General features: G+C 36.8%; 1 protein-coding gene and 1 pseudogene across 1 annotated transcript; one reads left to right on the plus strand and one right to left on the minus strand.

The window, feature by feature from the left end:
* Window positions 1–6125: 6125 nt before the first annotated feature.
* LOC114454557 (solute carrier family 22 member 13-like) lies at window positions 6126–16208 on the plus strand. Its single transcript, XM_028435105.1, has 10 exons — window positions 6126–6500; window positions 6781–6884; window positions 9969–10123; window positions 11700–11871; window positions 11965–12085; window positions 12155–12249; window positions 12318–12532; window positions 15650–15758; window positions 15848–16042; window positions 16139–16208. Exons 1-10 carry the CDS (start codon window positions 6126–6128, stop codon window positions 16206–16208), a joined length of 1611 nt encoding a protein of 536 aa, XP_028290906.1.
* A 5112-nt stretch (window positions 16209–21320) lies between these two features.
* LOC114454201 (solute carrier family 22 member 13-like) lies at window positions 21321–25291 on the minus strand (annotated as a pseudogene).
* Window positions 25292–25706: the final 415 nt, after the last annotated feature.

Raw genomic sequence — 25706 nt, forward strand, 5'->3', positions numbered from 1 at the left:
TCGCTCAAACAGTGCCGACTACTAATCTATACCATTGGTGGATTTTGACTATTTGCATCTTTAGTGAAACAAATACTGTAATTCTGCTTCTGTTACAGGTCGCTAATGTTTAATTATTTGCGATATGTTCTCTTTGAAGCACATATGGTGAACACACTTAAAACCATTGGTTGAGGTTAACTACATTAACCATCGATGTTCCTGTTTTCTGGTGCTAATGAGTTCCAGAGCCGAAGAGATGGACAGAGGATACAGACAAAAAGGAAGAGGAACTTAGAGAATGAGAGTGTGAACATGGATGAAAGCAAAAAGATATGGATGGGCGGGGGGTGAAAGGCATAATCTTGGACCCAACACGGAATTGTATTAAAAGACCATAGAGAAGGGAGTTGGTTTAGTCAAGGTGGAGAATTTAAAGGCATGTGATGTTAATGTTTAATTATTTGTACTCATTGTTCATAAAACATTGGTTGCCAGGTGAAACATTAACTTGATGAGCTATTATTTCAAAGGCTAATGTTGATAACGTTTACTCATTTGTGATATGCTGAACACCATTTAAACCACACATTGGTTGTCAGGTCAAACATTAACTTGATCAGCTATTATCATCCTCAAAACCAATTCTCTCTCCATTCAACAGTTATTTGAGAGTGTTGAGAGTGAACATAAACATGACCGACTTTTTAGAGATCTTGAAGGAGATTGGGGCATTTGGGTTATATAAGAAATGCTTGATGGTTATATTGTTCATTCCTGGCAGTTTTGTATCTTTTGACGTCATTGGCCAAGTATTTCTAGCACTGAGCTTCCCTCATCACTGCAACACTGACTGGATCTTAAAACCTGGGCCCAATTTAACTGAGGAGAAACAACTCAACCTGAGTTGATCATGAACCTGAGTTCTTAGATTTCAACATTCTCTTTTTCAAAAGCTATAGGTCTAAACCTTTAGAATATATTATTTGATTATACCTACAGAAATACAGTTTGATTTGAGATTTTGAAAGGTCAAAGACTACAATTAATTTTTAGATTTCTCATTCACTAGAAATACAACATTTGAGTAATTATGAGCATTTATATTGAAATGCACATTATAAAATGAAAACAAATTAATGTTTAACTTGACCCCACTACAACATTAAATAACACTCTAATGACCTATTCTCAGTGCTGCATTTGACACTGTGGACCATATAATTTTGTTGCACAGATTGCAAACGTGGGTTGGACTAAATGGTAAAGCAATGCAATGGTTTAAGTCCTACTTAGAGGAGCAAAATTATTTTGTACGCATTGGAAACTTTGAATCTGACAGATTACCAATGTCCTGTGGGGTTCCTCAGGGCTCTGTTCTTGGACCTAGCCTATATATGCTTCCTTTAGGACAGATTTTACAGAACTGTAAGGTTGATTATCAGAGCTACGCAGATGACATATATGTGTCACTGAACGCAGATGACTATGGTCTGATAGAGGTGATGAGTGAAAACTTTCTTCAACTAAACCATGACAAGATGGAGGTGATTGTCTTTGGTAACAAGGAAAAAAAAAGACTGTTGTCAGCGAGTACCTTGAGTCTCGATTTTAAAAGCTGAAGGACCAAGTCAAAAACCTTGGTGTTCTGATTGACTCAGATCTGACATCCAGCAGTCAGATCAAATCTATCACAAAAACAGCCTTCTACCACCTAAAGAACATTTCGAGAGGTTTAATGACTCAAAAAGATGCGGAGAAACTGGTCCATGCTTTTATCTCCAGCAGACTGGACTATTGTAATGGTCTTCTAAAAGGAATCCCCCAAAAGAGCATCAAACCGCTACAGCTGGTTCAGAATGCTGCAGCTCGGGTCTTAACCAGAACAAAGCACATTACTCCAGTTTTAAAGTCTTTACAATGGCTCCCAGTCAGCCTCAGAATAGACTTTAAAGTTCTGCTGCTGGTGTATAAATCTGTGAATGGGTTTGGTCCAGAATACATCAGTGAGATGTTAGTCAGGTATGAACCCAGCAGGTCTCTCAGGTCTATGGACACAGGTCAGATAGTGGAGACCAGAGTTCACAGTAAACATGGTGATGCTGCATTTAGTTGTTATGCTACAAAGAAGTAAAACAAACTGCCAGCAGAGCTGAAGTCAGCAACCAATGTGAAAATCTTTAAATCAAAGTTAAAGACACTCTTTTTCTCTACTGTATATGATTGAGAGGGAGAGTTTTGGTCAGGTTGTGTTGATGTAATGTGTTTGTTAATAATTTTAAATGTTTCACTGGTGATTTTAAAAGTCTTTTGCTGCCAATTTCAATGTTCTTATTGATTTTAAGCTGTTGAATGTTTTCTGTTGCACTTTTTGATCATGTAAAGCCCATTGAGTTGCCTTGCGTATGAAATGCGCAATACAAATAAATGTACCTTGCCTTGCCTATAACTGACTGAGATGCTGAAAGAATGAAATCTATTCTCTCATTAAATCACAAAGTGCATTGAAGTTAGGGGTCGGGGAAAAATAGATTCACATAAGAATCACGATTTTAATTTATTTTTATTTTATTTATTCAGTTTATTTCCGACATGGTTACATTCACTTTTTTTTTTTTTTTCTTTTTTTTGTACATGCCGAAAAAGGAGACGAGAGAAGCAGTTTGCTTATCCGGGTCCCGTCCCCTGTTTTACCATCGCAAATTTACATGGGTTTACATGTCTCTCTGGTCAAACATTCTTGATTTCTTCTGAACGTCCATCTGAGTCAGTGTTGTCCTCTCTATCTTTGTTTGTGTTCGCCTTGTTCCCTGCCAGACGTTGTTAGCATTCTCCAGTTCAAGAATAGTTCCTCTTTCGAAGGTGTTTGGAAGGTTTTTCTTTCCCTCATCCACAATGTCACCTTGTTTTGTCTCTACATCAAGGGTAATCCAGCTGTTGTTAGTTCCATTGGCAGTGTTGTATCCTCCACTGTTTGATGATGGGATCAGATCCAACACATCACTACATCCCAGTTCACAAGCAAGGCAGTATTTTAATGTAATATATCTTAGTTCATAAGCGTGTTCCTAACTGCTGTTGTTAGTTTTATTGGCAGTGTTGTATTTTCCACTGTTAGATTTAACTTGTATAAACACATTATTATATCCCAGCTCATAAGCAAGGCAGTAATTTCATTGTATAAAAAAAAAAACGTGTTTCTAACTGCACATATGACAAAACACTTTGAATTTAAAATTTAATGTAATCCTTAATCACCCCACCACCTAGTAATTGAAATGAATAAATGACAGACCTTTTTTACTCTTGGTTTCACATTTAAATCAGTCTCCGTAAAATAATCACAGTCTGAGTTTTGTTTCCAGTGTTTATATAGATCTGGGTCCATATCCATGATTACCATCAGTAGTGTTGTTGTTTAGGTGGATCCTTCGTATTTTCCCAAGTTGTCCATCGTTTTGATAAGAACTGGTTTTCCGTCCTCTTCTTCCAGGATGTAAATCCTGCAGTTTTTTGACCAAGTCTTGACAATCTTTCCTTCTTTTTTTATTTGACGTGCCTTCCATGCAATGCTTGCATTTTGTTTTGTCAGGTTTTCATTGATGTACACCTTCGTTCCCTTGAGTTTATTTCTTTGCTTGATTATTTCTCCTTTGAATTTGATATTCGTGAAGGTTATTTTTACAGCTCTGTTATCATTTCTCTTTGGCAGGAGATGGCAGGAGTTGATGTTGTCAGGGTTCAGGACAATGTCCTTCGACTTCAGGAAGTCAATGACCTGTTGTTCAATCGATTTTGTTTCTTCGTCACTCCTGGGTTTTATCTTTAGGCCTGTGATGACATCTTTCTCTTTCCTTTGTTCCAGCTGTTCAACCCTCACGTTCAACAATTTTATCTCTTCAGCATTTCTTTCATTCTTTTCTTTCAGTACCTTGTTTTGCTTTGTAGTCTTTCCAGTGAGTTTTTCCAGCGTCTTTTCCAATGACTTTATCTCGGCAGATAGGTTTTGTAGACCTCGCGTATCATCTCCTTGACCTCTTCCAAACCCGACTTGGGTTCTGAAGGGCCTCCCTGCGGTTTTTTCACCCATTTTCCTTCAGTCTTGGGCCCAGTTTTTCAGGCTGTTCAGCTGTAGCCAGCTGTAGCCAAGGTCATGTTATCGGAGCAAACGAAAACACGTCTGCTGTCTCCAAAGACCAGAGAATGAATGATCTACTATTTGAATCAATTCATGAACTAACTTAAAAAATTGATTTAAAAAAAAAAAATCTTTTTTCAAGAAAAACTCTCTTCAGTAGATCTGCTTAGAGTCTTTACTCAGGAAACACGGTAGACTGAACATACAAATGCATATTAGTGTTCTCATAATTAGAAAATACCACTATACAAAAAGTCCACTCGCTTTATGCTAACGTTTATGGGAAAACCCTTGTATATGCTAATGCTAAAATCTACCGCAATCGGGGTTGATTTAAATAACACACCGTTTATGATCAACTTTCACAAACACAGTCTTAGGAGTGTTATCAAACAGTACACGTAAACATACTCACAAGCATGTTTTTTCAAGCTGAAAACATAGTAGGGACTATTGGCCATAAACCTTTCAAGATGGCGACTTCCGACTACTGTGTTAGGCCAAAACACACAAACTCACCCAGACTTTTTACAGTCTATGACACAATTCCAACAGTGAACAACAGCTACCCCACTTACAAACATAGACATAGACAAACATAGAGGGCTAAGAAAAAAATATTACAGGGAAAAAAAAAAAAAATACAGAAGATTTAGAAAAAAAAAAAAAAGGGGCAGTGTTACACATTGGTGAGGGGGGAAAAAAACAAGGCCAGCAGAGGCCCGAGTCCAGGCCAGAGGGAACCCGCCGAGGACAACGGTTGCCTAGGACACCAGGGGGACACTGCAAGCTGCCCCACCGTCACCCTAAAAACCGCCAAGCTCCCTAGAGTGCCGCAAATCACTCTCCACTCCTTTCGTCAGCACCATGAGCCCAGTAATCATCAAATACAGAACTCCACGGGTCCCAGAGAGCCCGCCATTACAGTATACGGTGCACGCAGCACCAAGACGACACGTCTGTGGGGGGGGGGGGGGGGGGGGGGGGGGTGGGGGGGGGGGGGGGGGGGGTGGTGGGGGGTGGGCTCCTCTGCCCATACTGCAACCTGCCCCAACGCCTCCAAAGACCACCAGGAGACGCACCAGCATGAAGAGATACTGCAAATCAAGTCCCTTGCCACACCCCCCTCCTTTTGTACAAGGACAAACATCAATTCAAACCTATGTTGAAGTGAGGGTGCATAAAAATTCAAATCCTTCCAGTTATGTTACATATGTTAATTATGTGTAAAATCTGTAATTATATACTCGGCCCGGGTATACTGCACAATCACTGGCCAGTATAATACGGTGCCATAAATTGCCAATGGGAATTCTGTTGTAAAAGCCAGGTATAGCCTACTCTTGCTTTTGGGCATGGAACATGGAATAAGATTTTGATTCTCCAGCCCTGTCGGATAAATACTTAGAATTCTCAGTGTGTATTTATTTTATTTTTCATATAATTCTACAGACCCAACTAGCTTCATCTGTATTTGTTATGTAGGTAGCTCTGGTCATTTACTGTATGTAGCATATACAGTAGTTTATCTGCTTTTGTGTCAGTTCAGAACAAACTGTCTGTGTAGTACAGCTTATCTGATTTTGTAGTCGTAGTTTTACACAGGTAACTTCTTTCATTCATCGGTCTGGTCAAAAGTCAGTCGTTTTAAGAGACTGATTATTCTTAAAGTCAGCAAATAAGTCAGTAAACACTCAAGTTTATTACACTTGTTTGATAAATAGAAATTATCCTTTAAGATTAACTATGAACTACTAAATTAATCAGCAATTGTCTTCTCATGTATGGCTCAGCCATGGATTTGCTTATTTATTTAAACAAATACGGTAGTTCTGCTCAGGTCAAATGTTTAATCATTTGTGATATGTTCTCTTTGAAGCATATATGGTGAACACCCTTTAAAACCATTGGTTGTCAGGTTAAACATTAACTTGATCAGCAATACAATGCTCAAAACCAAATCTCTGCATTCAACAGTTATTTGAAAGTTTTGAGAGTGAGCATAAACATGACCAACTTTGTAGAGATCTTGAAGGAGATTGGGGCATTTGGGTTATACCAGAAATGCTTGATGGTTACATTGTTCATCCCTGGCATCTTTGTATCTTTTGACGTCATTGGCCAAGTATTTCTAGCACTGAGCTTCCCTCATCACTGCAACACTGACTGGATCTTAAAACATGGGCCCAATTTAACTGAGGAGAAACAACTCAACCTGACCATCCCTCTGAACCAGGATGGAGCCATGGAAAGCTGTCTAATGTTCACACCTGTGGACTGGGATTTGGAAACCATTGAAAATAATGGGATTAACACTACCACAGGATGCATCAATGGATCAGATTTTGAGGCACCAAACGATGCTTTGACTCTTGTAACAGAGGTAGAGATTGTTTTTGTCTTCACTTTAGTGGTATATTACACTAAATCATTGTAATTGGTAAAATTTCGGAGATTTCCAACCATCAACCTTTAAAATCAACAATTAATCATATTGTAAAATTCCAGCATTGGATAGAGTGATTGTTTACATGTTGGAATGAAGTCTGATGCAGCTTTTGATCCTTTTCCGTACCAGCAAAGTCTGATCTTAAGTGTTCCTATTCTTATTAACATGTAAGCTTTCTAATATTTTTCACTTTTTTACACTTTCCTACTGTCAGTTTGACCTGGTGTGTGAAAGGAGCATTCTAGTCCAGACATCCCAGTCAGTCTACATGGCTGGTTTACTGGTTGGAGCGTTAGCAACAGGCCAGATAGCTGACAGGTACATATCTCCACTTTTGCTGTAAAGAATAGGGATGTAACGATTCACTCAACTCCCGATACGCTTCGATTCACGATACTGGGTTCACAATACGTTTCTCTCACAATTTATTTTACAAAATGGGACTGTAGCCAAATGATTGAAAAATATTCCTTTATTTTTTTTGGGGAAAAAAACTAGAAAATACTGTACTATTTTCGTTTTATTTTTCATTGTCAAAAGAATCCCTTGATAAACTATTCAAAACAATACAATTTAACTAAAAATAAATCTTGAATTAAATAAATAAAGGAAAAATACAAATAAAAAAGAAGCCTATTAATTTAAATTCTGGTTCTATAATAAACAATGCAAAACTGCATAATAGTTCTTTTTCTTTTTAACAGTGCAACTGAAAATATATTTTGTGCCTTAACAATTGGACTTTAAAAAAAATCATTATTTGTTTAGACCAGCAGAGGGCGCTGGTAACCCAGTGGTCTGTTGGGATGCAGATATTCTGTGCAGTGAAGAAGAGATGCTATGCTAGCAGAGAGAGCTAATAAAAAACGTGACTTTTACAGATATTCACGTAATATTACAGATATTCTTTCAGTGCTAAAGGGATAATGAATCATTTATGAACATATATAGAGTAGAACAAAAAAAGTAGTAGTAATTGCAATTTTCGATTGAAAATGCGATTCTTTTTTCAAGGGCATCTTGTCATGTATTTTTCAATGAACACAAGCAATAAATCAATCTGTTTCATAACAAACAATTTCAGATTTATTTAAACTTTAAATAAATATGAAATGTAAATTTTAAAGCACAGATTACATCAATAAAGCAAACAAATCTGTGGCCTTACCTCTTCTTATTGATCCGGTACTTTATCGATACCTTACTTTTTTTTTAAGCCACAAAAATCACAAAATAATAGGTTTGAGGATTAAGGCGACCTTAAAAATACCGGTAACAGGGCTGACAATTATCAGTCTAAAAAAAATCGCAGCTTTTGCAATTAGAAAATCGCATTTTATGATATAGTAATAATAATACATTTTATTTAAAAGCACTTTTCATCCTTAATTAAAAGTACTTTTCTTCAATGGGAAATTTTCATCGAATGGGTGGCAGTATACAGTGGTTCTCAAATGATTGAGTGCACCCCCTGGGGGCGCGCAATATCATGATATGACTTGCCTTTTGTTGTCATTTATTCATTATTAGGCCTGAGCACCACAAGCTGGCAAAGGCCCTCTTGCTCTCGTAGTGGCCACACTACGAGAGAAGATGCGGAGCCTATGCAAACGCCACGTGCCCGTCAGTGACCAGGGACCCTTGTCATGCCGTAGGCATGCCCCTACGCTTTCCAGAAATGTATAGTTCATGGTACTCAAAGAGGGAGAAACATTGTTATTGGGCTGGAACATTATTCCTTCTTTCTTCTTTGTTTCCCGGTGTCAGAACCAACTCACCTACTTTTCACCCACTGAACCATTATGTAGAGTCTCAAAAATTCAAACCAAATTCAATCGCGCACTCCTCTAATTTCTGGCTATTTCCGATTTTAAAAATGCCAAAATCTGATCCGCCAGTGCCCCCATGTATGCCAAAAATGCATTGTGAGATAGGAATTCCCAAAAAAATGAATTCATCGTAAAATCATGAAAATTGACAGAAGTAAACCATGCCAAAAAACACACAGGAAGTCCAGAATCTTGACTTGAAAATTGCAAAATTGCTATTTTCGCTCATGTTGTATTTTGACGCACAGTTCCTAGGGCGTTTCATTGACGGGGTTCAAAATTGCAGAAGATCATCTAGAGAAGTGGGACACCGAAAGGATGGATTTTTGATAACTTTTAATGTGTTTGCAGGGCGGAGCCGTGAATTTTGGCTAAAAATGACAAAATATGAAATTTTTCGAAAATGTTCCATTTGCACATACGAAGTTTTCAGGTCGAACTCATATGGCGTCGGGAGATATTCGCTCACACGCTCACACACAGACCTTGCTTTTATTGGTAGATGCTCCCATTTGCACAAAGTCAGATTTGCATCAAATGTGACTCAGTTGTTAAACTCCCGGCCCTAAACCAGCTCAATGTGGAAAGACAGATATTGGCTCATTAGTGCCCCCTACAGAGTGTATTTTTAAGCACTCCTCCTAGGGCGTTTCACTGACCAGCTCTAAATCGCTGGAAATCATCTAGAGAAGTGGGACATCAAAAGTTATCTATAGATTTTGGATAACTTGCATTTTGGCCAAAACCTTTTGAAAATTTACATTTTTTGAAAATGCTGCCATTTGCACATACAAACTTTGATTTGCATCAAATGTGAAGCAGTTGTTAAACTCTCAGCCCTAAACCAGCTCAATGGGGAAATGCGGAAATTGCGGCGTCAGCGCCTCCTACAGAGGGAAGACAATTTAATATGGGGGGAAAAAAAAAAATTCAAAAATGTACATATAATATATTTTTCACGAACTTGTGCTATGGCCTCTCGATCAAAAATGTCAATGAGACGTATGCTTTATTCTCTCCATTTTGTGTTAATAGGAAATTGGCCAAATCTTGAAAATCGTCAGCTCAAACTAACACTCCTCTCCTCATGGAGCTACTATTACTACTACAACTCCAGCATTATTCTTGAATGTGTTTGACATATTTATGAATTTTGTTGTTTTACTAAGTTTATATCTTAATAGTACATTTGTGGCTGAACAAATCAATAATGCTTTGATAGTATAAAATTTACTGTTATAATATGTCATTGTATGAACTTCAGGCAGCGCATATAAGACGGCGCGGCGAAGGCCGTTTATTGCCGCTTGCGGCTATATTTAATACTTTATTGTTGCTGTTGTAAAATATTTGATTGCACATTTTGTTATTTTTGAGTTTTGAAGAAATTTAGTAGAAATGTTGTTGTGATGCGGAGACTGGAAACATTTTATTCTACAGAGGGGGTCTCAACAGAAAGAATTTGAGAACCATCGGCTGTATGGATGAATAATGATAAAGTTTAGTTTTTTCAATTAAAATATTTCAATTGTTTTGGTTATTGCTGTTTGATCACTTAATTTCTCGTTTGCAGGTTTGGTCGCCGTCCTGCGGTCCTACTGTCACTCCTTCTTCTGCTGTTATTCGGTGTTGGTGCAGCTTTCTCACCTGACTTCTATGTTTATATGGTTTTGAAATTTGCAAGTGGCTTCTCAGCATCGGGCATCATTGGCAACACATTTGTAATAGGTAGGTGGACTTTTGTTCTGACAGCTTATTGCTGCAAATAACAGATAAGCCAAAGATAACCTTTATTAGTCTCACAAAAGGGGAAATTCACAGTGTTTCAGCAGCAGAGGATCACCGTGTAATAAAAATACCATTGGAGAAGATAGGATTCATAATATTGTGGCCCATCAAATGCAGAGTACAACCTGTTATAAAGTAGAGAACTATAGTGATGATAACCTTGGTTATACCCTTCCACATTACAATGTCGATAATTACTATTTAATGGGAACATTGTTGTTGATTGGGGTGGGAACCTCCGGGTACCTCACGATACGCGACACAAGGCTCACGATAACAATTATCTCACGATATGACGATACTGTAATTATCGATATATTGGTCAGAAATCAATCTACGATAATCTATGACATAAGAAAAAAAAGATTAAGTGAAAAAATAAAATTTTTATTTTACATCTCTGAAAGACAAATTGAAAAAGTGTCCTATGAACAGTGACACTATGTTAGTGCAACATTTCTGTAAATAAGTGTCAGCATACCAATGTCAATGAATAAGTATCTCCAATAGTGCTTTCTGTAAACAAAAAATAGGGTCTTTCTTACCAGTGACACCAGTATAGTGCAATATTCCAGTAAACAATATATTGTCATTATTCCTCTCATCAAAAGCCTTCATGTCCTTTACATCATTACTTTCGTCCAGTGCCAAGAAATATAATGTAATTGACTGCTTTTTTGTTTAGCTTGCCAGCTAAGTCTTTGTCATATGCTCAATACGGCAAGTCACTGTTCTGTGTGTTCTTGCTCTCAGGACACAAGATACCTGCCGTCTCTACAATGCACTCTTGAATCTCCCCTTCAGAGGTTTACTGGTCTTTGCTAATTTGAATGCCAGCAACAACAAAAAAATCCCTTTTTGCTTGATCCTTGGATGGCAGTTTAAATGTGTTTCACTGAATCTTCAAATTAGCTGCCAACCTCTGCGTCGTAGCCGTCCATTTGTGCAATGACTTGTTGATAGCATAATTAGTGGAGAAGTAACAGCTGACGTTGTATTCCTTTAAAACCACAAAGATTTCTTGGCAAAAAAGACATATGGCCTTTGACCGAACTTGTGAAAAAGTATTTTGTCGTCCATTCCTTGTCAAACACTTGATACTCAATTTCAACTTTTTTTTTGGCAAACTTATTGTTGAAGATGGTTTCAGAGCAGTTGCAGAGTGACAGTAGAGAGTAGCTTGGGTGATGCAAATCAAATCAGCGCATCACTGTGCCAAATGCGCCACCTGGTGGAACGCCAGGCATTACAGGACATGGCCAAATATTCGGCCGGCCGGTTTGAAAAAAACCAACAGGCCAGATGTGGCTTGTGGGCCTTAGTTTGCCCACCCCTGTTCTAAACTCAGAGCTCAAAGGCACATGAACCATACATCAAAACTGTTCAGTTGCACTGACTGATATTCAGTTTCTTGTTAAAAAGAAACAAATTATTTAACAACTTTCATAACAAAATACCTCAAACTACTAAATAAATCAATAATGTGTCTTTTCCACTTGTCCAAATAATATTAAAGGAGGAGAATGGTGTGATTCCTCCAAGTTCGCTTTCAACTCTATTATCTGCCATTCCTCTGCATCTCTTGGACTGATGATATTGCCTGGAATTGCCTACTTAATTCCCAACTGGAGGATACTCCAGATCGTTCTCTTCAGTCCTCTTATCCTGGTCATAGGTCCCTACTACTGGTCGGTCACTAAGCTTGACAAATATATTTTATATTTAAATTAGAGCTAAGAAATGTATAACAATGTCCACATGACACTCTCTCCATCACCCAGGATTCTTCCAGAGTCTGCTCGCTGGCTCATTACTCAGGGGAAGAAGAAGGAGGCCATAAAGTTGATTCAGAAGGTGGCAAAAGTAAACAGCAAAAAAGTTTCTGAAGACTTGTTGGAAAAGGTGAGCAGCTGTTTGGGATCGTGAATACATTTGAACGCATCACCTTGAGACGTGCACTGTTTATTTTAGCTGGAAGTGGAGGGACCAACCAAAAGCGGAACCATGATGGACATCTTCAGGATATCATATCTGAGAAAATGGGCTATCGTCCAGAGCTTCATCTGGTAAACAATATTTCTACGAAAACACTGCTGCCTGTAAAACTGTATAAACTGGACTTGTCCTTTTTCAGGTTTGCAACCAGTTTGATCTACTATGGATTGAGTCTGAACGTTGGAGACTTTGGTTTGGATATTTACCTCACACAGTTCATATTTGGACTAGTGGAGCTTATTGCACGTCTGGCAACTTTGCCTCTTCTGCAGTACTGTGGGAGACGAGTTTCTCAAGCTGGGACACTTTTTGTTGGAGGACTTGCTTGTCTGGGGATCCTCATTGTACCAAAAGGTGTTAGTCTACTTTTGTCCCACCCCACCACCTCTTGTAATTGAGGAAGTTCGACCAATCTCTGAATGGCCACGTTTACATGGGAGCTTTAATTCCTCTTTATTTCAGAATACAAGTTAATTCTTCTTTAAACTGACATTGTAAGTAAGTAATTAAGTCATGTTTACTTGTATAGCACCTTTCCCAGACAGAGAAGTCACGAAGTGCTTCACAAAATTGCAATAGAAATACAAAGTACATTTACAGTCACAAAACATGTCATAAAACAACCCTTAATCTACTGGAACAAAACACTTTCTAAAACAAAGTTTGCTTTTAAAAACATCAACAAAATCAAATAAGCGCAAGGAAGGCGGAAGATTGTTCCAGAGCATCGGCGCGACAGCCTGGAAGGAGCGATCTCCTCTGGCCCTGAAACAAGTACAAGGAACCATGAGCAGGTTCTGATCCAGAAACCTCAGCCTCCGAGAGGGGGTACAAGGACACAAGTCTCTAATGTAGGAGGGAGCCTGATGATGCAAGGCTCTGAAGGTCAGCACCAGGATTTTAAAATTGAAACGAAAAGTGACTGGGAGCAAATGAAGGGCTTTTAGAATGGGAGTAATATGATCCATTCTGTTTGTGCAAGTCACTAGCCTCGCATCAGAGTTTTGTACCTGCTGAAGACAAGACAGCTCCTTTTTGTTTAGACAAGAAAATAAACTGTTACAGTAGTCTAAACGAGAAGATACAAAGGTGTGGATAATCATTTTAAGATCCCTTATGGACACAATTATTCCAAGTTTAGAGATTTTCCTCAGTTGGTAAAAACAAGTCCTTGTTAGCAGTTTTGAGTGATGCTCTAAAGACATTGCTTTGTCAAAGATAATGCCTGAATTTCTAAGGCTCGTTTTAGCAGACAAACTCAGGTCTGCCCAAATACTGGTGAATCCCTCAAATGGCATCATCAGAAGCAATCACCAGCATCTCCGTTTTGTCTGAGTTTAGTTGCAGGAAATTTGTGCCTAGCTATTGTTCAGCAGAGAGCTTAATCTGGATCTCGGAGTTCTTAAAACAGCAGTAAAGCAGAATATCATCAGCAAAAAAATGATAAGAAACATAATCAAAGCTTTGATCCTTTTTCCTAATGGAAGGACAGAATAAAATCTAAATCGGCCCCAAAACAGAGCCCTGGGGAACCCCGCACAACAAATCAGCAAAGTCAGACAGGATCTGATTTGCAGAGACACTAAAGCTCCTCCCCGATAAGTAAGAGGAGAACCATGTAAAGACTGTTGCATTTCTCCAAAAAGATAGCAACTGATCAGAGACAACCTTCTCCAACGCTTTGGTCAAACTGAAATTTCTTAGATCTGTTGAGTCCAGATTAGGTTTTTTGAGAAGTCGTCCCACAATTTCATGTTAAAAAGAACTGTGAAAAATACCAGTTGAAAGTGAAAAGTTGATCAATTTGGTAACACGGCCAATGACATCAAATGTTTTTACAAAAAGTCTACAGGGCAGAACATCAGACGCGCAAAAATAAGGCTTCATTCTGGTTACCAAAGCTGAGACAGCAGCCTGTGTTATAGGGCTAAAAGAGGACCACTCGTGGGGAACAAGCTCAACAGCACCAGGTGTGCAAAACGAGAGCATTGGTAGTTGATCTTTAATATCCTGGATTTTAATTGATAAAAAACTTTCGAAAATCATTGCTGTCAGCTTTACAAAAACATGTGTAAGAACAGCAGCCGGACATACAATAGAGTTAATGTATTAAACAACACTTGAAGTTTTTTCTTATTTTAGCTGACGGAAATAGTCACATCTGGCAATTTTTATCATTTCATTTAAAGAAGACATAAGTTCCCTAAGGTGCGACCTATGGACCTCAAGTTTGGTAGACTTCCATAGTTGGGCGACCGTGGCTCAGGTGGTAGTGGGTCGTCTTCTGATCGAGAGGTTGGGGGTTCGATCCCAGTACCTGACTATGTGTCGAAGTGTCCTTGGGCAAGACACTGAACCCTAATTGGTCCCAATGGTCGACTAGTGCCTTGCATGGCAGTCCTGTCCCACTGGTGCGTGAATGTGAGAGTGATTGGGTGAATGAGCTGATATGTAAAGCGCTTTGAGACTGCTTCAGTGTGGGGATAAAGCGCTATATAAATCAAGTCCATGTACCATTTACCATAGTTGCTCAGTTGTCTGACATGGTCTCATATATCACGAATACCATCATTAACACGCTGCTTTATGAGTCACCAGATTAGATTTGACAAGTGCAACCTGATCCAAAATGAGACGGCATAGTCCAGGATGGCCGTCCGGACTAGAGCTGAGACCATTTATTTAATAAGAGCCTTAAAAGACAGGAATATAATGAAAAATGTGGATGGACAGAGGCATAAACCTGCAGACATTCACACAGACACATGGACACACACGGACGTCGCCAAACGGAAAAGTCTTCATCGAGGCATGAAGCACCAGAGCTTTACTAATGATGCGTGAATCATTATAAAGTTATTCTTTCACTCAACTTTCTGTATAGTGGCGATAGAACAGCTGTAGCATTAATTGCTGGCTTTGATTGACCAACGTACGGACTTTTATTTTGCTTCTCTTCTCTATCTCTCTTCTACTCTGCGGAAACAAAAGGAAACCGTGTTATCGTAGAGCTGCTGCTTCAAAACTACAATAAAAATAAAAGAGATAACAGTTGTCATGTGGTCTTCTAGCCGAAAAAAAAGGTTTGTTGTGTGTTTTATCCCGATAGACAAAACTTTTCTCCCCCTGTCCAAACAGAACCCTTCCCAATCTCTAGACCTAAAGCGGCATTGAATAAAGCCAAATAAACCGGTTTTCCATATAATCCTCAATTATTATTTCCTTGTAAACACGAAGCAGAATAATTTAATTCAGAATAACTAATTACAAATTAAAAAACATCATGTAACTGTGCAAACATTTAATCACAATTGTATATACTCAATCACTTTTAGTGATTTTAATTGTAAATGACCCAAAGCCCTAAAATGATATCCCCTAAAGTAGTACACAATTTATACGCTACATTTTTATATATATTGTTTATATATATTAATGAATGTGCATGTATATTTTCTTTTGTTTGAGCAGATCTACCCGAAGTAACAACAGCCATAGCTGTGCTGGGAAAGATTGCTGCCAGTAGTGTTTTTAATATCGTCTATATTTATTCAGCAGAGTTATTTCCCACCGTTGTTAGGTAAAGAACATATTTATCATTTACAACTAAAGCTTTTACCTGTTCATTCTCTTTGCCATCTTTTACTTTGTTATTTCTTTCCATCATAGGCAGAGTGGAATAAGTCTGAACTCCATGTTTGCTCGCGTTGCTGGTATCCTTGCTCCATTAATTCGGCTGCTGGATGTCTATCACTACACCATCCCAATGCTGATCTATGGCCTTTTTCCCATCATTGCTGGAGGTCTGAGTTTACTGCTGCCTGAAACTTCAAACACTGGGCTTCAGGATTACACAGAACAATGGTGGGTAATAAAACACATTGTATATGAATATTGTCTTAGATCCCATTCAAAGTCAATTGTTGTTTTTTTTACAAATAATTTTCTCTTTAATTTCAGCAAACCAAAGCCTGATGCTGATGAATATCCTGCTACTGAAGATAAACTGGAAAAAAGCACAAAAATGTGACATTCTTTGCTTGTTTGTTTCTAAAAAAAAAAAAAACACTGATGTTCTTCTAAAGTCTCAGTTCAAGATTTCTGTAACTTTTTTCATCATGGTAAAATATCATGACCTTGGTTTACACTAATATCATATATTGATTTTTTTTTTTTTTTTGCTAGCATTTCAAACAACGCAAAACTTTTCTTATTTCAAGAGTTCCCAGTATACCCATAATACTGATGCACAGACTACACTACAAGACGGAAGACTGCCGAGATGCTCAGCTTCGTTGGCATTAAAACAAACAAGAAATTACTTTATAAAGACACTGTGTTATACATCAATGTTTTGATCTGCCACAATAATGTAATTTCAATGAAAATCCCCTAAGTTGAGGGCGGTTTTCAGCAATTTTAGGTGCAATTTAAAAAAAATACATTAGATTAAATAATTACAGGGCATGATTAATTAATTGTACATTTTTTTTTAATCCCTTGACAGCGCTAACTAATATAATGACGATAAGATTAGTGTCAACTTCTATTTAACTAAAAGCCAAATGTTTAGATTTAGTCAACAAGTAAAATGTTAATGCAATGATAAATACTCAAATATACAAAATAAAAGAACAAACATGTATGTATTTTTTTTTTTATTACTATTCTTATGTCTTTATATCAAACCAGCGCAAGCACAAGAACTGGCCCTAGACCCATTAATGATTTTACAAATGTTTGTCAATGAAATTACTTCAGTCAATATCCAGGAGATATAACACTAGAATTAATAGATTAGTTAGTATATTTGTTAGAGATTAATTTATGTGAGAGTAAATGATCTGAAAACTAAAAAATTAAAAAAGAACAATTGGAACAACAAAAGATATTATAATGAATCATTCTTAAATACATTCTAAACAAAACTAAATTCACCTGAAAACATTACTGGTTCTACAACAATACTCAAAAAAAAAAAAAACATAATCCTTGCAAGAGCACACACACCCCTCCAAATGTGTTATTGGGACAGTGAGGCCAATTCCTTGCTGTAATTGTAAACATTTTGGATTGACATCAAAAGATAATGTTCAAATTTGCATTCCCTGAAATCCTGAGGGTTTGGTTTTAAAACAAAAAAAATATACAAATCCCCTGCCAAAATTGTTCAAAAAGGCCCATTTTGTTGCAAATTTTTAGTGCAGTATTTGTATAAACATTTTCATGTAGTACTCTAAATTACTTCTGAAATAGGCGTCAAACAACTACTCAATGCTGTTCTTTGTAAAGTGCAACTTTAGTGTAACAAGTTCTGGTGACTATAATCCCATGCTTCCAAAAAAATATTAAAAAAAAAACACCAGAGACCTTAACTTCCTTAAAGTTTCTGATACATGTTCTTAGAGACCTAGAACTTGGTACAACTAAAAAAGGATCAATAAACTATATTACTTCATACATGTATTCAACAAGGAAAAAAAGGTTTTAAGGTATGTTAAACTGTATGGAAATTTAGATTTTTTTTTTGATTTTTCAGTAAAAAGTTAAATAAATGAGAAATTTCTGCCTGGCTATACTTTGTGTTTTCTGGCTTTAGGGGTTCAAATCATTCTGAATTTTTTTTTTTTTTGAGGGGGGGGGGGGTTTAGAACAATTTTTTATTCTATTATTCTTTTATTCTTTAATAAAGAATTTTTTATATTTATTTTTTATTCTTTAATGTTTGATAATAATTTATTACACAGCCGCTCACCTCCTTCATCAAGGGGGATCCGGACTTTGTCTTGTTTAGGAGCTGCAGCTCTTGACGTGTCTGTTGGATACATCATGACATGCATCATTTTTTGACAGATTGAATGTGAACAGAGCTTGGTAAACATTTGCCTGCATTGATTGGTAACTAAAACAACAGTGAAATGTAAAAATCTGGAGTTTTATTAAGAAATATGCGTTACTATGAGGCGAAAACGAAAGTGAGCTTGCTTAAAAAGTTGGGATGTAACGATTCGCTCAACTCCCGATATGATTCTCTCACGATTTATTTTACAAAATGGGACTGTATATAAATGACTGAAAAATATTCCATTTTTTTTTTTTTTGAGGAAAATACTATACTATTTTTCATTGTCAAAAGAACCCCTTGATAAACTATTCAAAACAATGCAATTTAACAAAAAATAAATCTTGAATGAAATAAAGGAATAATACAAATGAAGAAGAAGCTTATTATTTAAATTTTGGTTCTATAGTAAACAATACAAAACTGCATAATAGTTCTTTTTCTTTTTAAAATTGCAACTGAAAATGTATTTTGTGCCTTAACAATTGAACTTAAAAAAAAAAAAACAGTCATTTTACTGTATTTAGGTCAGATATTTGTTTGGACCAGCAGAGGGCGCTGGTAACCCAGTGGTCGGTTGGCATGCAAATATCTTGCAGTGAAGAAGAGATGCTATGCTAGCAGACAGAGCTAATAGAAAAACGTGACTTTTACAGATATTCACGTAATATTACAGATACTATTTCGGTGCTAAAGGGTAAGGAATCATTTATGAATATGTTTAAGAGTAGAAGGCGGCGAGAAAGAAAGCATTAGCAGATTTCGCTCGCCGCCAACACTTCTGGATAAAAAGTACTGCGATTCAATTTTCACGGCATCGATGTGAACCTTGATACCTATGAATCGATTTTTAACTGCCTTACGATTAATCGTTACATCCCTATTAAAAAGTATATACAGAGTTAGGAATAGACAACAGGCTAATGTTCCAGAACTTTTCATCACATGAACCACAAACAAATCCACCTTACCTATGAAGGAACTGGGTGACTCTTTTCTTTTTGTACAACCTGACTTTTTAAAAACATCCTGCCTTCACTCACTCTGTGTAAAGTTAGCGCTCTGCTACAGGTTGTCTGACAGAGCAGGTGGACTGAACCATTTTATATAGAGAGGGGGGTGAAAAGAAATGTTTCTATAAAACCTATGTGTACAATTGTATTAATGTGCCTCTTTGAGCCCCTTTCAATCACGGGCCCCAAGAATCCTTCTCCTTATTCTCCCCTTCAGAGGTGAAAAAAAAATGACAATGAACGCACTGTGTATTTTCTAACATTGTTTTGGACACACTCACATTGTGAGTGACCAGCGTGACACCCCACAAGAGATGGCACCCTAGGAAATCACCTATGTCCAGAAACGGCCCTGGCGTGTGCTCCTTGCTTTGATTGTATTTTGTTTATTTTTTCTTCTTTTCTTGCAATAGGACTTAGCACTCAGGAAGAATTCAAGATCAGCAGTTTTAATAATCTGAAATGCAGCAAGTGACACACACACATGCACAGCACAATCTGTGTACCCTTCGTTCTTTGGTTATTTTGTTTTAAACCAAATCAAAATAACAACAAACAGTGTGGTTATTTTTTTTTTTTCTGATTTAAAACCAAAACAGAAAAACCAAAAACCAGGTAAGCAGCGTTTTTCTGTTTTTGTTTTTTTTTCTAAACTTGTTCCGTTTGTGTCATATTTACGGGGACATTAGAGCGAAAACTGAAGTCCGCTGCACCTCGTTTCCCAGGTCCTGGACCAGGTCTCCTAACACAATAGGACTGTTTAGGATTTATCTGATTGATCTGTGGATGTTTTAGCTTGTAAAAAGCTGCTCACTTTTATGTTTTGTTTAGCGATGTTACAGTCCAAATAGTATCCAAATTAACTGGTGAGTGACTATTGACTGTGAGGCTGGTGTGACGAACAATAGATGTTAGAACTTCTACCATTTGACATTTTTACAAAAAAAATTTACAGCTTTTTTGAGGGCAGTACAAACGTCCGCCCAGTCACCAGTTTATCTGGATACTATTTGGACCGGAACACTGTTGAGTAAAGTTGGCAGATATTCACAGATTCGGACTTCCAGCATTAATAACTCTTTAATGAATCGACACATATTGCGCCTCTGCCATTAGTGTGAGGTGGAAAACATGATACAAGGTCATTTTTTTTGTAATCAAACACAGCAGAGTAAAAAAGTAAGTGTCATTCATTCTGTGTGGTGAGATTGAAACATTTTAATTTTAAAACTGAAAAATACTGCTTGTTTGGATTTTCCGTTTTTTGTTTCTGGTTTTAAATTCATAAAACCAAAAAAACCAACCTGTTTTTTGAGTTTTGTTTTGAAACAAAATAACTAAAGAACAAAAGGTACACTGATTCAGCACAACCTTTTTATGGAGGACCAAACCAAAAGGCCAAAAGTATAAATAAATAAATTAATGTATAAATAAATATTGGATCTCTCAGTTGACCAATCCTGAATGAGACTGAGGTTAGTCCCTCCTACCTCATTAGCATACGAACACAAAAGCGTGGAAATAAACAAATATAGAAAATATTTTTTAGACATTTAATCATTTATGTCCCATTTATTTACCAGTTTTTATAATTTATTCACGCATTTATTTATTTATTTTTTTTAAATTTATTCCAATATGTATTTATATATTTATTTATTTATACTTTTGGCAGGTTTGGTCCTCCATTGTCTTTCTCCTGCAGCGAGGGAAACGATATGCTAACGAGGGTTAATCTCTGACAATTTCACTACTGTTTTAACACATTTTTTCACAACCAAACCGACTCTAAAGTCATATACATGCTCAAGTATCCATGTTATGTTTTCAGACAGCTTACAACTGAACTAACAATGTTTTATAGTCACTAGCCTAAACTATGGGACGGAGCGTCACAAAAACCGTCTCACCGTTCGAGAAGCTTCTCTCTGTCTGTCGGAAGAGGCAGCTTCATCCCACGTGACCCTTATGCGTATCATCAATTAGAGCCCCACCTGCTACAACAGGTATAGCGGAACTAAACTTATTATCAAATTGAATATTCATAGCATAAAAGGTATACAGAAATGGCTTTCACAAACGTATTATTTTTTTATTTTTATTTTTAAATACATATATATATAAGTAAGGAGTTTTGAGAATGTTCACAAAAATATATATATATATAAAATAATTTCAAATAAAATATTTACTTAGCTACACTAGGTTCCCAAAGTGGGGTATGGTTCCCTCAGGGATATGCATATTGCCTTGAGGGTACTTGAATAAAAATCAAAAACAATTTGACAACATTGGAAACTAGAAAATAAATGACCAGCAGTCAGGATTCTCCATGCATTGCCACATATTACACATTGGCCTCTGTAAGACTGCCCTCTAGTGGTGACAGAAAAACAATCTCTTGATGATGGATTTTCAACTTTGGCAAACATGAAAACAATAAACAGAGCAAGATTTTTGGTAGAGAACGATTCAAATTCAGCCAAACATCTTAACCATTCTCACCCTTCTCATTAAAGCTGTCGCGAGTTGTATTTCACAGTTTCAGGGTGATGAATATGTTGTGTTACATGTGAATGTTCAATCAACAAATCTTTGCTCAATTTTTTATTTATTTTTTCCAAAACAAAGATGTTTGTTTTCCACTGAAAATGTCAGTAGGCTAATTATTAAATAAATCAAGTGATATTTCTGAACAAGATGTTTTCTTGTGTGCAAGAAAGAAGGTGAGGATTACACCCCTTCCCTTTGACTGTGACCAGGTTTCATACTCTCGGAGTGGCCAATACATTTTTTAAATGTATTTATTCTTTCAAAAAAAGTCAAGCAGGTGCGACTCCAACATTTCAATCCGATTACAGATAACTTTTACAGTCTGGTGCTCCAGGGGGTTTCCTCTAATGAGATCGACTCCTTCCGATCAGTTATATCCTTAGATTTTCTAAAGGAAAAATAATCATGTTTTATTAGTTTTCAACATTTATAAGGTTGAATGATATAACTCTACTGAAGCTTACTAAAACTAACTCACTTTTGTTCTGCATAGTCCTGGAGTTCACATTTAAGGTCTCGGGCAGCAGAAAAGCACAGCACTCCTGTAATAATAGGAACACTGCCATATATCAGCATAGGGACTGTGTAATGGTAGACCTCCAGGAGACTAACAAGTGGAGCGAGGAGGGCTCCAAAGCTGCCAAACACTGCGTTCAGACCGCCACACCTCTGCCTGCGGAAGAAGAACATCCAGAATCCTGATATTTAAAAAAAATAAAACAAAATTGTAGAATATAACTGCACATGTACAGCTCTTACCTCATATTGGTTGGATATAACTCTGCAGAGTAAAGAAAGATTATTGACAAACTGAAACTTGCGGCAAACTTTCCGAGTATTGCTACAATTGTTATTTCAATATGAAGGTCTAGGGATGAGCAGAACATGTATTATTCACATTATGTCATCATTTTGGAGAAATTGTTCATGTTTAAATTGAAATGAAGTCTGCTGTTGAAATTGAAATACAGTATTTCTGTAAAATGATACCTCTTGGTATGACCAGGATTCCAAGACAAGCAACTCCTCCAATAAATAGAATTCCTACTTGTGAAATTCTCCTCCCAAAGTAATGCAGGAAAAAGCAAACTGCCAAACCGTGCTGGAAACTCAACTAATGCAAAAACTAGCTGTGTGAGATAAATATTCAGACCAAAATCTCCAACATTTAGGCTCAACCCAAAGTACATCAAATTTGTTGCAAACCTGTTGATTAAGAAAATTAGCAAAGCATAGATTCAAGAACCAACTGTATTGAAATTGTATTTGATAAAAAAAAAAAGTTAAATACCAGGCGCTGTTCATTATGAGAGCACGCTTTCGAATGTAGGATATTTTGAAGATGTCCAACATTGTTGTGGGTTTTGCGTTCCTCTCAAACTCCAGCTGTAAATACAGTTCCCAACGATATTTGTCAGTAAATATTAAACTCATGTTTGATTTTAGTTGCAGCGTAGATGATTACATTGTTCAACAAGTCCTCCGATACAGTTCGTCCATTCATTTTGGCCGCCTTGTGAATTAATGCCAAGGCCTCCTCCTTCCTGCCCTGAGTAATGAGCCAACGAGCTGACTCCGGTAGAGTCCTAGGTAACACATAGGCTGTCATGTGCATGCTGGTTTTATCATGTTGGAAAGAAAAGTGGAGTTCAATGTGGCCAAAGAGGTTCTAACCAATAGAGCAGTCCAAGGACGAGGATGATGGGGCTGAAGAGAACAATTTGCAGGATCCTCCAGTTTCTTATTAAATAAGCAACACCGGATAATATCATGAGTCCAAAAGGAAATGAAGAATGGCTAATAATGGTGCACAAAGCAAACTTGGAAGGTTCACTCCATTCAACTCCTTCAAAATAAAATACAAAGAAAAAAAAAACACATTATCTCCACGTTTACTTCTATGATACATAAGTGCAGAAGTGAATTACAAGTACTCATGTTACTGTAATTGAGTTGTTTTTATGGATACATTGAGTATATTTCTAAATCAAAAACACACATAAAGAGAAAAATGTTTCACCAACCTAAAACAAATGCATTTCCTTTAATGCCAGAAAATGAAATGCCTCCGAAAAATCTTACAGCCCAATAAACATAAATGCTGGGCGTGAAGCCAACTCCAACACCAGTGAGCAGGAAACAAAGGAGTGAAAGCAGGACTGTAAAGCGCCGACCAAACCTATTGGGACATAGAGTCAAATGAATGATCAAATCATAAATGACAGCTTTGATGCTGTGCTACCAGCGTTGGGGTCAATTACATTTTTCAATTACAATTGTGTCTTTTTGATTACTGTGACCGGCATTTTTTCCAATTACAATTAAAATTACAATTATAATTTTTCCCTGAAAGTCAATTAAAATTACATTTTGAATTACTAAAGTTCAAATTCAATAAATCACAATTACTGAGCCTTTATGAATAAGACCATAAAATGTAACCTTCCTCTTTGTGTTAGCTTTTCTGTTAGCATCTCTTATGACAACAGGTCAGTTTTAGACAATGTCTTAAATCAGCTGTAAAATACACTAAAACTATTATTCATCAACTTATTAGTTTTTCATCTCTTGGTTACGTTGTTAGGCTTCCTTATCCATAAAAACTTTGGTATTAATGTCTTTGGTGTGGCTGTCTGAGCCTTTTTTTCTGTCAGTATACCCCTTGATTTCAATATAGAATGAATTAAATTAAATTAAATTAAATGATACTCATGAAAACGGACAGTTAATGGGAAAACTCAATATGAAACATATTTCAATATGTGTAGTTCATAGAACTCTAACGGTTTCCCAGTTTTGAGTTTAATATATTGCAATTTTAAATCATTTTAATACAAATTACAATTACATAGTCAATTATCTGAACTCAATTACAATTCAATTATGATTACAACAGCTACAATTAACTAACCATAATTGTAATTAAGTTATCAATTACAATTACAGTTGACCCCAACCCTGCTGTACTTATCTATTGTTTGCTAATACAATGGGTTTTAAAAACCCTCAGAACCTGTCAGCCACAGGTCCCATCACCAGTGATCCCAGTAGAATCCCAGCCATGTATACAGATTGTGAAGTCTCAATCAGGCTGCTTCTGTCACAAACCAGATCAAACTGGGAAAGTGGTAATAAAAAGAAAGATTTAATCACAGTTTTGTTGTTTTATGGGTTTGTGAAGAAATGCATCATATAAATGTAAGATAAAGCAGAATCCTTACATCTGTCATGAGGCTTGAGGCTCCATTGGGCGCTTCAAAATCTGATCCATTAACGCATCCTGTTGTGCTGTTAATGCCATACATTTCGATTGTTTCTCAAAGTCCAATCCAACCGGTGTAAACATTCTGCAGCTTTCAAAGTTTCCATTCCCATCCAGCGGAATGGTCAGGTTTCTCTGTCTTTCTTTGGTCAGGTTTAATTCCTGCTTTAAGATCCAGTCAGTGTTGCAGTGGTGTGGAAAGCGCATCCCTGTAAACACTGGTCCAATCACATCAAAAGCTGTAAAAATGCCGGGGATGAAAATTGTCGCCACCAAACATTTCTGAAACAAGCCAAACCCTCCAATCTCGTTCAGGATCTGTCCAAAGTTGCTCATCTTTATCAAGTGATCGTAATATGTAAGTGTAGTCAAACAATAGTGAAGCATGAAAGTCCTTCCTTCTATTATACTCCGTTTGACGTTTGCTCAGCAGTAATGCACAGTTTTCAGGAATGCTGACAATCATTGTCTTATTATGACCAGTGGGTGAAACTGATTAAAGACCAAAGGTGAGATTAAACAAACGTATTAAGTATCATTTTGTGACATTCAGCAAGGCAGCTTTCCATGGAGGGGGAGATTATATAATTATTTTCTTTTTTTATAATTATATTTTAAAATACCTATACCCGTAAGTAGTAACTTTAATAAACTCCAAATTAACTTAAAAAAAATCCTTTCTTCCCACCTGAAAACCAATTATGTCGTCTCTTTCTCGATTTTTTTATTTTGTACATTTTCATAAAATATAATCAACAACATTTTGGATGCCATCATTTATAGTAACAGTTGGAAATAATGTAACATTTGAACAGTGATTATCAGTCTGCATTTTGTTTACTTCCTCACTTCAGATTG

The sequence above is a fragment of the Gouania willdenowi genome, chromosome 20, assembly GCF_900634775.1.
Source record: "Gouania willdenowi chromosome 20, fGouWil2.1, whole genome shotgun sequence".
Classification (NCBI taxonomy): Eukaryota; Metazoa; Chordata; class Actinopteri; order Blenniiformes; family Gobiesocidae; genus Gouania; species Gouania willdenowi.

What these genes read in the sequence shown, in the direction of transcription:
- LOC114454557 (XM_028435105.1), top strand. Translation starts at nt 6,126, where the DNA reads ATGACCAACTTTGTAGAGATCTTGAAGGAGATTGGGGCATTTGGGTTA. An exon ending in TGGCAACACATTTGTAATAG is followed by an intron (nt 10,124 to 11,699) that starts GTAGGTGGACTT and finishes ATAATATTAAAG; the next exon opens with GAGGAGAATGGTGTGATTCC. An exon ending in TTATTTCCCACCGTTGTTAG is followed by an intron (nt 15,759 to 15,847) that starts GTAAAGAACATA and finishes TTTCCATCATAG; the next exon opens with GCAGAGTGGAATAAGTCTGA.